Raw genomic sequence first — 17,433 nt, forward strand, 5'->3', positions numbered from 1 at the left:
CCTGCTGCTCTCTTGGTGGATGGATAAATCCACAAGCTGATGGTTAGCTGAGGACTTTCCCCTGAAATCTGTCCAGATACTTAGTGGAAGGTTAGTAAAAATTGTATTTTTTCATGTGCTTGCCTAATACTTAACAGATCCATTTAGTTGAGAGCTAGTTTTTTTCCCCTCAGCTCTGTGTGTGTGTGTGTGTGTGACGTCAGTTGTCTCTGTAGCCCTGATCATTTGTCAGCCTTCCCAGACATCCCCACAGAGTAAGCCCTCCCTCTGCCTCCTCCTAATTCTGTTGTTGAACATGGTGATTTGCATCATAAGGAGGAAGTCTGGCTAATCTTATGCTTTTCTGGGGTACAGAGGAAGAAGAGAGTATTTCACAGAGGAGAGAATATGAGTGGAAGGGAGAAAGAGCCTGGGGAGAGCCGAGTAAGCCCAAGGTGTAAATAGGTATTCAGAGAGCCTTTCTCTGATGGATCCTTTTAAATAATTTATCCATTTCATGTAAAACCACTTAGTTAGACTGAGTTGGGGCACCATGGGAAACACTGTCAACTGACTGCTTCTCACTTTTCTCTTTGTCTCATTGTAATCTAGTTAATCCCTACCCTGCAGGCACCACCATTCAACATAGGCCGCTTGCCACTCTGATTCAGTTTATTTAGACTTTCACCAAGAAACAGATGATCACAGGCACTTTTTCCTGGATGTCAGGAAAATCTAACAGCAGAGTCCTAGCCTTGGACTCCATGGTAGTTATATACTCCTGATGACCTATCACAGAAGAAGAAGGCTAGTTACTTGCAATACTCATCTATTCTTTGCTAAGGCTACAGACAATGCATCTTGGCCTTTCTTTGGAGAAACCCTCCCCCCCCCCCCACCTCTGTGCTTTCCCCTAGAGAACTTATTTTTTTCCAGGGCAATGAGGGTTAAGTGACTTGCCCAGGGTCACATAGCTAGTAAGTGTCAAGTGTCTGAGGCTGGCTTTGAATTCAGGTCCTCCTGAATCCAGGGCTGGTGCTTTATCCACTGCACCACCTAGCCGCCCCCCCTAGAGAACATTTAAGAAGGAGACTCTCCTGAGGAAAGATGAATGACTCAAAGCACACCAGCCATGCAGCATCAACCACGGGTTCAGTTAAATGGTCACTGGGGATGAATGGGGATGAAGCCCAGTGAATAGGATCATGCGTGAAGCTGTCCTAGGAACAGAGTAGGCATGTCATGGCAGTCTGGCATTAGAAGGTTGTGGGAGTTGGGGGCAGCTAGGTGGCGCAGTGGATAGAGCACCAGCCCTGGAGTCAGGAGTACCTGGGTTCAAATCCGGCCTCAGACACTTAACACTTACTAGCTGTGTGACCCTGGGCAAGTCACTTAACCCCAATTGCCTCACTAAAAAAAAAAAAAAAAAAAAAAAAAGAAGGTCGTGGGAGTTAGGAGGGTGAGGAATTGAGCAAATGGGAAGGCTGTGCTCCTTATTCGGGAGGAGTGAATGAGTTGGAGGTTTATAGAGGACAACAAGGAGAAGCTAGACAAGATGGAATGAACTTTAAAGGAAGGGAGGGAGCCGATGAGTGATGGTACCAGACATATGGTTGGAAAATGGAAATGGGGACCAGAGTATATACCTGTGCTTTGTCCTGGCTATGTTTATCGGGGATCTGAGAGAAAGAGCAGCAGGCCTTGGAAGCTGTTGGGGTGGGATAGAGTGGCAGCTGGCACTTGGCTATTGATTTTCTCCCTGATGATGTCATGAGTGTCCCCAGGCCAAGCAATACCCAGAAGTTAGTGTATTCTAGTGGGAAGGTGACCCTGGAAGGAGGGTTATGATGGCCATGGGACCTCAGGCTTAGCAGACATGGATAACTCTGGCAGAGGGAGAGAAAATGGTTTTGTTTTTTCCCCCCTTTCCTCCCCATCAGATTGGTGCCTGGGGGAAGCCCTCGGTGCTCAGTGCTAGTTCCTGCTCTTAGAAGCAGCTAGGTGGTATAGTGGAGAGAATGTTGAGCCTGGAATGAGGAAGACCTGAATTCAAGTTTAGCCTTAGACAGCTTACTAAATGTATGACCCATGGCAAGTCACAACCTCTGCCTTAGTTTCTTCAAAATGGGGATAATAACAGCATCTACCTCTCAGGGTTGTAGTGAGGGTCAAATGAGATAACAGTCGTAAAAGGCTTTGCATTGTGCCTGACACAAAGTAGGTACTGTATTAATCCTTATTCCCTCTTTCATCCTTCCTTTCCTTCCCTTCTGACCACCTTGAGCATTCCTCCTTCCCTAACGCTATCTGCAGGCTTCTCCAATGCAGACGGCGTCCCTGCATGAGTGGGTGTGGTTGTGATAGAAAATGGACATGAGACTGAAGAAGCCTCGGAGATGCCCCAGAGAACCCTACCCTTAGTGGACACAGAAGGTTCAAATAGTGACTATCAGTTTCTCAAAAGATGAAACTTAAGTGACTTATTCCTAATTAGTGACACTAAAGAGCCAGGTCACTCTTATTCCAGTTCAGCGGTCTTTCCTGTATGCCAGATTTCCAAGACTCCTCCAACTTGTTTGCATACATGCAATATTCCTCTAGAATTTCTCTCTTCTTCTCTCTTTTCTACTTCCTCCTTTTCCATCTCTCCCCAATCCTCTTAATCACCACTCCCTTCTTTCTTTTCTTTTCTCCCCTCTCTCCTCTCTTCTCTTTCCCCTCCCTTCCTCCCTTCCTCTCTCCTCTCTGTCTCTGTTTCTCTGTCTCTGTTTCTGCCTGTCTGTCTCTTTCATCTGGGTCACAGATGTACTTTTTGTTTTAGGGAATGAGGTTCCAACAGTAGCTGAACACTCCACAAAGTTTGTTTTCCCAAAAATATAGCTCCTTATAATGGGGGGGGGGAGAATCATCTCACAATCCATAAGGTTTTTGCAAAATGATTTTGTTTTATTTCCAATTTGATTTTCAAAAAAGTAGCATAGTCTCTGTGAAACTTGGCCATTTCTTTTCCAAAGCCCAAAGGCAGGCATGGGGGTGCATGCCTGCAATTCTAGCTTTGAGGGAGGCTGGTAGATCTTTTGAGTTTGGGAGTTCCAAATTTAGGGATGTCTGCACTAAGTTTGGCTTTAATTATGATGAGCCCCTAGAAGCAAGAGACCATCGAGTTTTGTCTAAGGAGGGGCAAACCCGCCTAGGTCAGGAATGAAGCAACAGGATAAAGAGTAGGAGTAGCCCCTCGAACTTCTCATCTGTGCAAGATAGGGAGACCCAGAGTTAAAAAAAAGAGGGAGAGAGAAGGAGGGAAGGAGAGGGAGGAAAGGAGGGAAAGAGAGAGAGAGCGAAATCCAGAGCACTTAAGTTTTGCCAAAAACATTGTCTCTTGCTTCTTTTTTTCTTACCTGATTATTCTTATTGACTGAAATGACTTATTTTTCCCCTGAATCTTCCACCCTAAGAAATTCAGAAGAAGTCAGTTTTGACTAAAGTTCTACCTGCTGGCTCTGTGACCTCACTGGCTATTTGTGACCCAATTCACCTCCTCTTTGTTCTTCCTAGCTCCTGCAGGCAGCACGACCCTGGGTCCAAATCTCTCTTTTCTATATTGGACCCAAGGGTTCTCCCAGAGGGAAGGATTAGTAAGGAGAATCTCCTGACAGAAAGTGAAGGCCTAAGAGCACCCTGGCTCTTGAGGATGTCTTGGCCAGGGGGAGTCAGACAGTCTGTAACTTAACCAAATGAAGACCAGTAACTAGAGCTAGGGGCCACTAAGTTTGGCTTTAATTATGATGAGCCCCTGAACTATATGGCAAACTAAACAAGAGTGAACTCTGAACTAGCACTCTTTTCAGGATGGTTTGTGTCTTTCCTCATGGAAATTCCTAGTTCTTTCTGTAACAGGAGAGTACGGGAAGTTGTTCCTAAAGCATACCACCCAAAGCAACTGGGCCAAGCAGCATCCCACAGGACACAGATTCACCAACAGAAACGGCTTGTCAAGGATTTAAAGCAGGAGATCTTGGTTGGGCAGATCAGAGCTGAGCAGGAACTGGAGTTTGACCAGGCTCTCATCAACCAGCAGATCAAAGACAGTAGGTGACCATCATTTAAGGTGTCTCTCTCACCTTCTCATTTCTTTGTTTTTCCCCCTTTCCTGTGGTCAGCTCTTTTCCAGAGTTGGAAGGGACCTCAAAGATCAGCTAGTCAAACAGTCTCATTTTATTTTTAATAGTATTTTATTTTTCCCCAATTGTATGTCAAAACAATTTTTAGCATTCATTTTTATAAAATGATGAATTCCAGATTTTCCTCCCTCCCCTCCCCCATTCCTAAAATGGTACGCAATTTCATATATGTTATATTATGTGCAATTATGTAATCCATATTTCCATATTAGTCATAGTTGTAAAAGAAGAAACAGATCAAAAGGAAAAAAATCCATGAACAAATAAATTGAAAAAAAGGATGCTTTGATCTGCATTCAGAGTCCATTAGCTCTTTATGTTGATGTGGAAAACATTTTCCATCTTGGGTCCTTTGTACTTGTCTTGGATGATTTTGTTGCTGAGAAGAGCTAAGTCATTCATAGATGATCATTACACAATATTGCTGATACTGCGTACAATGTTTTCCTGGTTCTGCTCATTTCACTTTGCATCAGTTTGCACACGTCTTTCCAGGTTTTTCTGAAATCCACCTGCCCATCATTTCTTATTGCACAATGGTATTTCATTACATTCATATATCACAACTTGTTCAGCCATTCCCCAATTTATGGGCATCCCCTTAATTTCCAATATTTTGCCCCCACAAAAGGGCTGCTATAAATATTTTTGTACATGTAGATCCTTTTCTCTTTTTTATGATCTTTTTGGGATACAGTGGCATCAAAGAGTATGCACACTTTGGTTGCCCTTTGGTCATAGTTCTAAATTTCTCTCCAGAATTAGTGTACCAATTTCCCCACATCCTCTCCAAAATTTACCATTTTCCTTTTTTGTCATTTTAGTGAATCTGACAGGTGTGAGGTGGTACCTCAGATTTGTTTTAATTTGCATTTCTCTAATCAAAAGTGATTTAGAGCACTTCTTCATATGACTATAGATAATTTTGATTTCTTCATCTGAAAACTACCTGTTCATATCCTTTGACCATTTATCAATTATGGAAAGCTCTGTTCTTTCTTCCCTTTTTGTTTATAGTTTCATAGAGTTGCAGGGAAACATTCTGAGGGGCAAAAATTGGAAGAAGGTTCCCCAGAAATATGAATAGGGAAACTAACATGCTTATTCCCCCTCAGAAGCACTGAACTCCCTCTTCCTCCTTCACTCATACACATATGTATTTGTCCATGTACATATAGATGTGTAGCACCCATGCCCTGGGTGAGATTCCAGCCTTGTGTCCTTTTGGTTTCTGCCTTAGCAGTGCTCTCTGCTCTGGGGACTAGGGCACATTCCCCCTTTTTCTTGTTATCTGTATATCCCAATCATAGAGTGGCTGAAAGGCCAGAAATCCCCCTCTTCTCCTCCCCACATGGATACAAACCATGCAGGCCCAGGCTACTGGTTCAGAGACAAGTAGAGGGGCAAGCTTTGATTTTCTTTCTGGGTTTTTTTCGGTTCATAGACCAACGATGGCTGCTCAGAGAGGAAGGCCGGTTGGCCAGCCTGCAGCAGCAGCAGCAGCAGCAGCAGCAGCAGCAGCAGCAGCAGCAGCAACAACAACAGCAGGATGGCGCCTTACCTGGGGCAGATCCTGAGGTCTTCCATGAAGCTAAATCTCAGATTGGACCAGAGATTTGTTCAGCTTCACTGGACGGGGGTCGCAAGAGGCTGGTTCAGCTCCAAGTCCTCTGGAGGAATGCCCTCTGGGCAGCGGAGCGTAAAGTCAGGCGCAATAAAGTCAAGTTTCAGTTGGAAAGGATTGTCAAAAAGCAGAAACTTCTGGAAGCCCAGAAGAAGCTCGAAGAGCTTGAGAGCCTCTGCTGGGAAGACAACTCGAGCCAGCCTGCAGGGTTGAACCTCAGTGTGGATGCCACCTTTTCTGCTTTTCAAAAAAATAGCAGATCTTCCAGTAGTAGCAGCTCCTTGGGCAACCAGAGACTCTGTGGCCTTCCTCTGTCCCCCTCACAAAGGTAAAAGAGCAACAGGTATACCTGGCATGGCCTAGAAATGGGGGCTAGAAACCGAGAGCTGGGATTCTTGATGAACACTTCCTGCTTTGTAACTGACCCTCTCTGGAGTTTCATCTTCCTGAGCCCTATTTCTATTGATGTGCCAGCTTGGCATGTATTCATTGCTCTTCTGATCCATGGCCCCTCGAAGGCAGCAATTATTGAACTTTTGGGCCTCCGGACCCTTTTATAGTCTTGAAAATTATCGCAGACCCAAAAGACCTTTTGATTATTCAAGTTTTTGCTTATTCAAAAATCCCTTTGGCTTGATACTATCTCTCTGTATTCCTATTCCCATTTCATCTCCATTTTGCTCCATTCTTGCCCTCCTGCCCACCACTCCCCCAACTTCCTCCTTCCTGTTGATCTTTCACTGTGCCCTTTGGAATCCCCCACTTGGTATCATTTCCCATTCACCTGCCATCTCTTTTCCTTTCTTCCTCTTTCTAGTACTAACCAAAGCCTGACTCTTTTGATAGGACACTCTGACCTTGCCACCTTCTCTAGTTCTGAATATTCCTTCTTCTGACTCTTGACCCCACAGAGTCAGGAAGAAGAGTCCCCATGCTTCTTTCCTTCCTTCCCACTTACTTTTCCTTGTTCCTTTACCATCACTCAGTAACACCTCTTTTAAAGTTAATCATATCTCATCATGTCTCCCTCTCCCTCTCCTTGTCCTGCCATCTAATATAAACCTCTAGCCTACCTTCCCACCTTCTCTGTGACTTCAGCACTTAAGACTTTTAATCTTCTGCCTCCCATCACATGGGCAACTAGATGGTGCAGTAGAGAGAGTGCCAAGTCTGGAGTCAGGAAGACTCGCCTTTCTGAGTTCAAAGCTGGCCTCCAATACTTACTGTCTCTGTGACCCTGGGCAAATCACTTCATCTTGCTTGCCTTAGTTTCTTCGTCTGAAAAATGAACTGGAGAAGGAAATGGCAAACCATTCCAGTGTCTTTGCCCAGAAAACCTCAGATGAAGTTACCAAGAGCTGTTCCCAGGATTAAAAAATGACTGAACAGCAACAGCCCCCCGACCCTATGCCATTATCATTAGGCACTTCCATATTCATATTTATGATCCTGCCAACACCCTTCCTTCTGACTACTTTCAAGTCTCCTCAGTTCCTGTATACTCCCCCTCCATTCTACTTTAAATTACTCCCTGTGCTAGGCATACCTTAGATCACTGGTTCTCAGAGTGTAACCAGGGGCTCAGACTCTTTCAGGGTGTCTGTGAAGTCAAAACTTTTTATAATAATATTGAGATGTTTTAATTTCGAGTGTAGTAAATATCGGGAGAGAGAACCTACATAAACAAAAGTTCTTTGGGGTCTGCAATAATTTTTAAGAGTGTAAAGTGGGGGGCAGCTAGGTGGTGCAGTGTATAGAGCACTGGCTCTGGAGTCAGGAGGACCTGAGTGGCCTTTTCTCAATTCTCATCTGAGGCTACTACTAGAACAGTGGATAGAGTGCTGGGCCTGGAGTCTGGAAGATTTGAGTTCAAATCTGACCTCAGATACTTGTTAGCTATGTGACAGTGGGTAAGTCACTCTACCTCTGTTTGTCTCAGTTGTGAAATCTATTAGCTGTAAAATGAATCTCATAATAGCACCTACCTTGCAGGTTTGTTGTGAGGATCAAATGAGATATAGGTAAAGAGCACTTAGATCAGTGCCTGGCACATAGTAGGTGTTACATAAATGCATATTTCCTTTCCTTTCCATGACACTGCTTTTCCTGGTACTCCTACCTGTCTTGTTACTTCTTCCTTAGCTGTCCCTCTTCTTCCCTGTACTTTCTGAATATGGATGTACCCAAGGCTTTCTCTTCTCTCTTCCCTTGATCCTTTCTTCCTTGGCTATCTCTTGTATTCCTAGGGCTTCAGGTATCATTTATATGTGTAGATAACTCCTCAAATCTAAAAGAAATTTTGACCTCCAACCTCAAAATTTCTTTCATTAAAAAATAATTATTTATTTTTAAACATTCATTTAAAAAACTTTTTGAATTCCAAATTCCTTGCTTCTCTCCATTCCTTCCCCCATTCACCAAGAAGGCAAGCAATATATCAATATCCATATTAGCCTTGTCCAACCTCAAATTTCCAACTAATACTGAACTCCTCTCATCTGTCCTATAGGCTTCAATGGAATTCTTTGTTTTCTGTGTAAAACCTGCCTTATTTATTGTATGTTGTTGGCACTACCTTCTTCTGGGCTTGAAGCATACAAGTCATCCTTGAAACTTCCACCATTTTGTCACTTGTCAAGTCCTGGTGATCCTACCCTCATCTTTGCAGTACCTTTCTCTTTCTACTCTCAGTTCCAACCCTCAACTGCCCCTTCTGAGCCTCCTAATTACAGCCATTTTCTACTGCTATAACCTCTATGCTAATGCTTCCCAGCTCCTGTCTCCCATCCTATTTTTTCTCTTCTTTGCTGGGAATCTAGACTTGGATGTCCCTCCATCACCTCAACTTCAATATGTCCAAAACAGATTAACATCTTCCCCATTCAAATTAGTTTGCTGAGCATCCAAGGATTACAGTCTCAATCGACATCTGTCTCCTCACCCTTCAAGCCTTTTCCAGCCAGTTCATGCAGAATTGGTCCATTCTTTCTGCTTCTGCTGCTGCTAACCTAATCCAGACCTCCCACTATCCCATGCCTGGATTATTGGGAAGCCTTCCTAGGTGGATATCTTTGTCCTTGAGTCTCTTTCCCCCACCCTTGTGTAGATACACTTCTTCTAGATTGATTTCAAATTCTCTTTTCTGTAGGTGACTTCTCTGCTTACAAACCCTAACATTACCTGTTTGCCATCTTTTGCATTTGTCCCTTGACATTGCTATCACCTAAGTCCAGACCCTCATTAAAACAGATTATATTAGGGGAAGCTAGGTGGCGCAGTGGATAGAGCACCGGCCCTGGATTCAGGAGGACCTGAGTTCAAATTCGACTTCAGACACTTGGCACTTACTAGCTGTGTGACCCTGGGCAAGTCACTTAACCCCAATTGCCTCACCAAAAACCAAACAAACAAACAAAAAACCAGATTATATTGGGGCAGCTAGGTGGCTCAGTGTATAGAGCACCAGCCCTGGAGTCAGGAGGACCTGAGTTCAAATCTGGCCTCAGACACTTGACACTTACTAGCTGTGTGACCCTGGGCAAGTCACTTAACCCCAATTGCCTCACTAAAAAACAAACAAACAAAAAAACCCCCAGATTATATTAATAGCAGTAATCTCCTAACTCATCTCCTGCCTATCTTTCCTACCTTACATCTGTTCTGTACGTTGTGGTCAGATTAAAGTTCAGAAGCTCAATTACTCAGCCTTCTTTACAATGCCCTGTCTTCAAGGCCCAGCCCCTCCTTTCAGACTTTCCAAAATGATCCAACCCATCATGTTCTCACATTCCTTTTGAGTTCTTTAGCATTTGTTAACAGACCCTCCATCCCTCAACTTGTCCTTCCTGATTTCTCCACTGCCTCCTCTGCTTCTTTACTTTGTCCTAACCAGACTGTCCATTCTTTGCCTCTAGAATATGCTTGTGTACATTCCTGCCATCCACTGTACCTTTTTTTTTTTTTTGTAGGGCAATGAGGGTTAAGTGACTTGCCCAGGGTCACACAGTTAGTAAGTGTCAAGTGTCTGAGGCTGAATTTGAACTCAGGTCCTCCTGAATCCAGGGCAGTTGCTCTATCCACTGCGCCACCTAGCTGCACTCTTCACTCTACCTTTGTACAAATGGTTTCTCCTGCCTAGAATTACCTTTCCCTGTTCTACCCAGTTATCTAAGCTCTACCCTTCTTTCAAGACCCACCTACTGCTTTCGGCTTTCCTCAAGTGACCTAACCATCATGTTCTTGTTTTCCTTTTGAGTTCCTTTAGCAATTGTTATCTCAGCCACTAAACTACCATTAAAAAACACAGTGCTTTGGATTATTTTTTTAAAGTCTTTAATATTATGGCTACTGGTACTGTGTCTTATACCTCTTTGTCTCCCTAGTACCTTGTACCTAGCAAGTATTTGGTTGATAATAGTGGGTGAGAATAATAGTCCTCCCTGGTCCCTGACCTTCATGATATCTAGGCTTTCTAGGATTCACACTCCTTTTACCACATGGAAAACTGGAAGTTGAGGGGCCCAGAGAATGTTTTTCTCAGACAGGATCAGAGAGCTTTTACTCTGTTATTTATCTAAATCTTTCCTAAATATGAGCCCTACTTGTAGGCACAAGAGAGCAGTTTGATTTGCTTTAGTATTAACCACTGTGGGACAAATCAAACCGGCCTCTCTACCTTAACATTTAGGGTTTCTTTCAAGTCCAGACCTATGATTCCACCGTGACCACAACCTTCTCCCTGATGAATAGTTTTGTAAAGGGCCTTCAAAATACCCTGAGGTTGTGTTTTTTGTATTTGCAGTGTTCTGAAGTACAGAATTCCTGCCAAGTTATCAGCTAAAACCATTCACTACACAGCAGAGAAACCTCAATCAGAGGAATATCTCCTTCAAACAACTTGTGTTCCTAGAGGAAGTGCAACCCCATCAAATGACTCTTGCCCTGTAACCCCATGTCAGGTCTGTGAGGGGAGGAGAGTGTCTTTTGGGGAAGACCCCTCAGCCCAAGGGGCTAGTCCCACCATGAGTCCCAAGATTGCCTCTGCCACGGACAGGAAGAGTCAAGAAATGGGCAGGAACAAGCAGCTGGCACGGCTACATGGAAACCTAGTCTCTGTAGGCCGATCAGCAGAGCAGCTCAAATTGAGGGAGAAGCCCAACTCCCTCATCCCCAGCCCCCGAATAGTCAGGGAAAAACCGTCTGGAAGCCATGGCCAATTACGGCGGAGGTGGCGAAGAGAAGGGGATCTCCTGACAAACCGGGCCTCGCGAGGGAATGGCAGCAGCTCCCCACACCCCCAGGGAACCAAGCGATCAGTCATGCGTGGAAAGGTTCAAACGACTCGACTGCGTCAGGCTGCCTGGGCCTTAGAACAGTGGCAGCCTGGCAGAGCATCATTAGCCAGGGCCTCGGTATGGCCACGGGGGCATCTTTTTGGCATGAAGGACAGAGACAAAAGGTTCCTTCATAACTCTGTGAAGGGAGAGGGGGATGAAAACACCTGGAACACGAATGTCCCGACACAGTCCTCCTCCAGCTCTCTGGGAGCCCAGCCTCAGGAAAATGAGAATGATTTTTCTGACACTGACAGTACCTACTCTCTGGATTCCCTCTCCTGCACCTATGTCAGGACCCTGAAACCAGAAAAGCAGGAGGCCCCCCAGCTAAAGCCGCCCTGTACAGAGCCTGAGAACTCAGAAAGCGACGATAGCCAGATGTCTCAAGATTCACTGGTGGAGAAAAGGAACAGAACCCAGAGGAGACTTTTGCCCTGCTCTCCCCTACTGCAAGCCTCTGAGAGAAGTGACGCTTGGCCAGTGGCCTCTCCGAAGGCCTTTTTGCCGCCCCCTGTCACTGGGCTGCCCTGGAAAAAGGTGAGGACCTTTTCTCTGGATAGTCTGAACAATGAAGAGGAGGCCTCGAGGGAAGAATCTAAAGAAGGGTCGACTTCTCACTCATCAGATGAAATGCCTGCAGAGGTCTTTTGGAAAATGAAGAGCTCCCGGTCCCTCACAGCATGCCAGGAGAAGGTACTCGAGTTCAAGGCCTCGGACCAAGAACCAGGAGCAGCCGGGCCCGATGTGACCCTGCAACCCAGTGGTTCTTTTTATCTGGTTCTCCAGCCCAAGAAAGAGAGAGAAGAATGCAGACCCCTCCAACAGACACAGCACCCGAGAAACAACTCGTTGGTCTCCATGGACTCTTGGTTCTCCTGTGATTCAGGAAGCAATCCCACTGGCTCCCATGAAGTCCAAGGACATATCGATATTGAAGAAGCAGAGATCCAAGTCATGGAGAAGCCTGAGGACCTAGTTGAACAGGAGGGATTACAACAGCCAACTCCTGAGAGAACCACCCGGGTCTACAGTTTCAGTCACCGCCAAGGCCCGGCCCTGGTCCCCGGCAGTACCAATGAGGGAAGCAAAGAATCTTCTTTGGATGTATCTTCAGAGGCTACGAGGAGATCTCAAGGACCTCGCAGACCCGGATTAGATGCAGCTGTCTCCCCGGAGTCATTTCATATGGAGGGAAGAGGACTACCCAACCTGGCTGGGTACTGCAGCCCTGTCCCTTCAGACAACACTCTCACCTCCAGCATGTCAGCTGCCCCTGCATCTTTATTGTCTCACAAAGGCAGTACCCGTAGAAAAGGCAGGCCTATTGTTGAATATCCAGATGAATTTTCTCACTCTTCCCTGGGGGCCACAGTGAAAAGCACACAAGTTTCTAGTTCCTCTCAGAAGGACACAAGTTACCTGCCCTTTACATCTGGTAAAAGATGGGATTCCTTCTTCCCTGCATGTCCCAAGATGCCTGGTGATTTTGATGTCAGTGGTCCCTCCTTCTCTTCGTCATCATCCATGAGGAATCTGAGAACAGAGCAAGAGCAAGATGGTGTGAACCTTGAGTTGGACGACCTCTCAACTTTCTTTAGAACCATAGAAAAAGATGCTTCTCATAGCTATTCCTCAGCCGACTTTGAAGGCAGAGACTCAGGGTTAGAAAATGCGTGGGTCTTTGCAGCAGAAAACAAGGTTCCATCTTCTGTGACACCGGTGCACCAGCCACCTCAGGGCAGCTCCAAGCAGCCACAGCCTGTGGTCTATAGGAGAGCAGAGTCAGCGGGCTCCTTTGATGAGAGCTTTTTCCTGAGGGACATATCCAACAGCAGCAGCCCCATGAATGCTAAGGAAGATCGGGGTCCCCCATCCTGGGCCCAGCAAGAACAGAATCCACCTGCCAAGCTGGCTCCCTTAAAGCTCGATGACACGCTCTCCCAGCCAGTGATGAAGGCAGAGTTCCTGCAGAGCACAAATGAAGACATCGACAGAGAAAGGAGTTTTTCTTTGGCCTTGCCTTCGGACTCCCAGCCATTCCCACCCTGGGATCCTTTCCCATCCCCTGAGCAGCTCCATCCCTTGGAAACATTTTATGTGTTAGAAAGTAGAGATGCCTTGACAGAAACGGCGTTGGAGATTCCCGCATGCCGAGAGTGGGGGGAGGACATGCCACCTACCACCAGGGTAGAAGGTTTGAACAATACCTTTCAGCTTCTCAGAAATTTGGACAGAGACCTGCTGCTTTTATTACATACCCCGAATTCTAAGAATCCTGCATCTCAGCAAGTTGTGGCAGAGAAGTCTTTTAGCCCGGGCAACAGGAAAGACCTGAGTGGAACTGGGGTCCCCCAAAGCATGGAAAAGTACAACAATCCCATCTCTTTCTCTTCCGCTCAGAATAGACTGTTGCTGGAGAGCATTAGCGTGGCTGCGTGCCAGTTAGGAAAACCATCTGGGCTTTTAAATAACAAACACCCACAGTCATCACTGAAGGTGAAAGAAAAAACCTTGGTTCAGCCCCCTTGGAGTGTTCCATTTAATGATTCTGGGGCAATGATGCATCTTCCAGTCATCTCTAGCGTTGAAGAAGATTGTGAACATAGGCAGAGTGGAAATAACCTTCAAGGGAAGCAGGCAGGCTACCTCCTGGAGATTGGTGCCGCTGAGTTTGAAAGGCAGATCCATTCTGGACCCAGTTCCAACTTCATTTACAAAACTGACAGCTCGAGCCAAACTCAACATAGAAGCAATATGCAGGAGAATGTTTTAGTTCCTAAAAAGCACAGCTTAGCAAGCTGCTCTAGGTGTACGAGTCCAATGATAATGGTCAAGGATGAAACCTTGTCTCACACAAGGGAAGGAACTGAATCTGCTTCTCTTGGAATGGCTTCGCATCCCAAGGATTGCTCAGGAGAACTCATGCCTCATAGAGGAGACCACTCTTATGGAAAAGACTCTGCTTCAAACCTTCTGCCGGCTGTGCCCCCCAAGGAAGAAGGCCCTGTTGCAAGCAAGGAACCAGAGAGCTTAATGGTGATACCCAGTTCTCAAGGAGAAATGTCTCGAAGAAGAAATCAGGCTTCCTCTCAAGGTAAAATTGTTAATCATTCTGAAGAAATGGCCAGGCTGATTAGTAGTGTATCACAACTGGAAAGCAGCATCATGGAAATAGATTCCAGGCAAAAATATCACCCCCGCGCTTTGTATATGGCAGAAGCCTATAGAAGAGCTATGTGTAGGGACAGGAAGGACCAAGGAAAGGCCCATCTCACTCTGAGACCAAATGACACCACAGATAAACCCCATTCTTCAAAGAAGGCCCAGGAGGAAGAAGTTTTCCCAAATAGCCTTGAAGCCAGAGGAATCAAGGAGGTCAACAGTAGTGTTCAGGAGAGTCATCAGGCCCAGAAAATCACACCAAACCTTACCAGACCCACTGAATTCCCAGAAGAGGACAAGATTGAAAGAGAACATACTCTCTTACCTGTACCTGAACCATCGGTCAGGTGCCCAAATGATTATTTGTTCCTAAGGTTTTCACAAAGATGCACTGGTCAGGAAAACCTCGTCAATGCTCCACAAAGTCCTGAGATAGTGGAGCCATTGGCCAGAATCGAGCCATTGAGAGCCGAGGAAGAAAAGGCTGTGGGAAGCTGTATTGAGGAATCTGCCTCAGAACTGAACCCCCAAAGTCATGCCACTGGGGGGACAGGAAGTTTTCCAGAATTGGAGCCCATGGCCAGTTTCCAGCAAAGTCGGGGTGCTAAAAACCTAACTAGTACTGTGATAACAGCTAAGTGCAGAAAACCAAGAGTCCATGACATCGATCAAGAAACAAATGCTTTGCAAACAAAAATCCCTCCAGCTCCATCAGCCCAGGAGTTACCTGGCATGAGCCGGATTGTGGGTACGGGCAGATATCACACTCAGGAGACAGCACATCCATTGTCAAGCCAAGAAGGTTACCCAGGGGCTCCCACTCAGGAAGAACCAGGCAACTTCTCTTTCTCCGATTCCCCAAAGCTGTCAGAAAAGTATCTCAGGATGACGGCAAAGTCAGTGAGCTTTTCTTCCACTGACTCTGAGTCAGAGCTAGAGTTTCTGAAAACGCAAGCCCCCACCCACATAGAAGGCAGAGTAGAACAGCAAAAAACTGATGCAGAAGCAAGAAACCACAGATCTCTCAGAAGTATTAGCTGCAAAAACTCCTTTGTAGAGCAATCACTTTGGCAGAGTTTACAATTGAGAAAAGCGTCTGGCCTCTGTTGTCAGCCCGATGGTGGTGAGGGTATCCCAGGTGAGCCTCCAGATGACAACTACTCTGTGGAAGAGAGGAAAGCATCAGCTAATGCTGTGCTCCTAGAACAGCAGGGAGGTGACACCAGAATCACCCCTGAGGATTTGAACCTGGGACATGCATCTCTCACTGAGGTGAAGGTGACCTTGTTAAGAAACATAAAAAGAGCTGGTTCACTTAACCAATGCTCACTGGAGAAGATGGCCAGTCGCCAGCCAGAAGACAGTGATTTCCAAGTACTTCAGGCCCTAGAGAAGAAGACGTGGAGGACAGAAGATTTTGCCATGGATCTCAGTACAACCAGTGCCTCTTTGTCATCGAGTAATGATGGAACACTGGCTTCGTCATCAGAGTTTTGGGGGGCCTCTGCCACTCCATCTATGTATCCAAAAGTGAATGTAGAAACCATAGTGGAGGACACTAAACTATCAGAGGAGTGTGGGAAGTCCTCAAAGGACAGCAGTGGTGAGCAGATTATTGTGCCTAAACTGACCAGGGGCTCATCAGAGTTTGGGAGTGCCTCTGTCACCCCATCCATGTATCCAAAAGTGAATGTAGAGAACATACTGGAGGATATTAAAAGACTATCAGAGGAGTGTGGGAAATCATCAAATGAAAGCACTGATGAGCAGATTATTGTGCCCAAACTGACCAGGGTCTCATCAGCATTTGGGGGGGCCTCTGCCACTCCATCCATGTATCCAGAAGTGAATGTAGAATCCACAGTAGAAGACACTAGACTATCAGAGGAGTGTGAAAAAGCATCAAAAGACAGCAGTGGTGAGCAGATTATTGTGCCTAAACCGACCAGGGGCTCATCAGAGTTTGGGGGGGCCTCTGTCACCCCATCCATGTATCCAAAAGTGAATGTAGAGAACATACTGGAGGATATTAAAAGACTATCAGAGGAGTGTGGGAAATCCTCAAAGGAAAGCACTGATGAGCAAATTATCATGCCTAAACTGACCAGGGTCTCATCAGGGTTTTGGGGAGCCGCTGCTAACCTATCAGTGTATCCAAAAGCAAATATAGACACCACAGTGGACATTAGACTAACAGTGGAGTGTGAGAAATCCTCAAAGGACAGCAGTTATGAGCAGATTGTTGTGCCTAAACTGACCAAGGGCTCATCAGAGTTTGGGGGGGCCTCTGCCGCTCCATCAGTGTATCCAAAAGCAAATGTAGACACCACAGTGGAGGACACTGGACTATCAGAGGAGAGTGAGAAATCCTCAAAGGACAGCAGTGATGAGCAGATTATCATGCCTAAACTGACCAGGGGCTCATCAGAATTTGGGGGGGCCTCTGCCACCCCATCAGTGTATTCAAAAGCAAATGTAGAGACCACAGTGGATGACGTTAGACTAACAGTGGAGCGTGACACATCATCAAAGGACAGCAGTGATGAGCAGATTATTGTGCCTAAACTGACCAGGGGCTCATCAGAGTTTGGGGGGCCCTCTGCTGCTCCTTCCATGTATCCAAAAGCAAATGTAGAGACCACGGTGGGGGACACTGGACTATCAGAGGAGTGTGAGAAATCATCAAAGGACAGCAGTGATGAGCAGATTGTTGTGCCTAAACTGACCAGGGGCTCATCATCAGAGTTTGGGGGGGCCTCTGTCACCCCATCCACGTATCCAAAAGCAAATGTAGAGACCACAGTGGATGTCATTAGACTAACGGTGGAGTGTGACAAATCATCAAAGGACAGCAGTGATGAGCAGATTATCATGCCTAAACTGACCAGGGGCTCATCATCAGAGTTTGGGGGGGCCTCTGTCACCCCATCCACATATCCAAAAGCAAATGTAGAGACCACAGTGGATGTCATTAGACTAACAGTGGAGTGTGACAGATCATCAAAGGACAGCAGTGATGAGCAGATTATCATGCCTAAACTGACCAGGGCCTCATCAGGGTTTTGGGGGACCTCTGCCACCCCATCGGTATATCCAAAAGCAAATGTAGAGGCCACAGTGGACAACATTAGGGCCATCGTATATCCAAAAG

At 46.0% G+C, this 17,433-nt stretch overlaps 1 protein-coding gene across 1 annotated transcript in view; it reads left to right on the top strand.

Annotated features, from left to right (window-relative positions):
• The window catches only part of STARD9 (StAR related lipid transfer domain containing 9), a 145,443-nt gene that overhangs the window by 113,702 nt on the left and 14,308 nt on the right, over positions 1-17,433 (top strand). Inside the window, exons 21-23 of the mRNA XM_043983481.1 lie at positions 3,877-4,067; positions 5,605-6,112; positions 10,586-17,387. Coding sequence (XP_043839416.1) covers positions 3,877-4,067; positions 5,605-6,112; positions 10,586-17,387 — 7,501 coding nt within the window. The remainder of the gene's footprint in view (positions 1-3,876; positions 4,068-5,604; positions 6,113-10,585; positions 17,388-17,433) is intronic.

The sequence above is a fragment of the Dromiciops gliroides genome, chromosome 2 (genome assembly GCF_019393635.1).
Source record: "Dromiciops gliroides isolate mDroGli1 chromosome 2, mDroGli1.pri, whole genome shotgun sequence".
In the NCBI taxonomy this organism is placed as follows: Eukaryota; Metazoa; Chordata; class Mammalia; order Microbiotheria; family Microbiotheriidae; genus Dromiciops; species Dromiciops gliroides.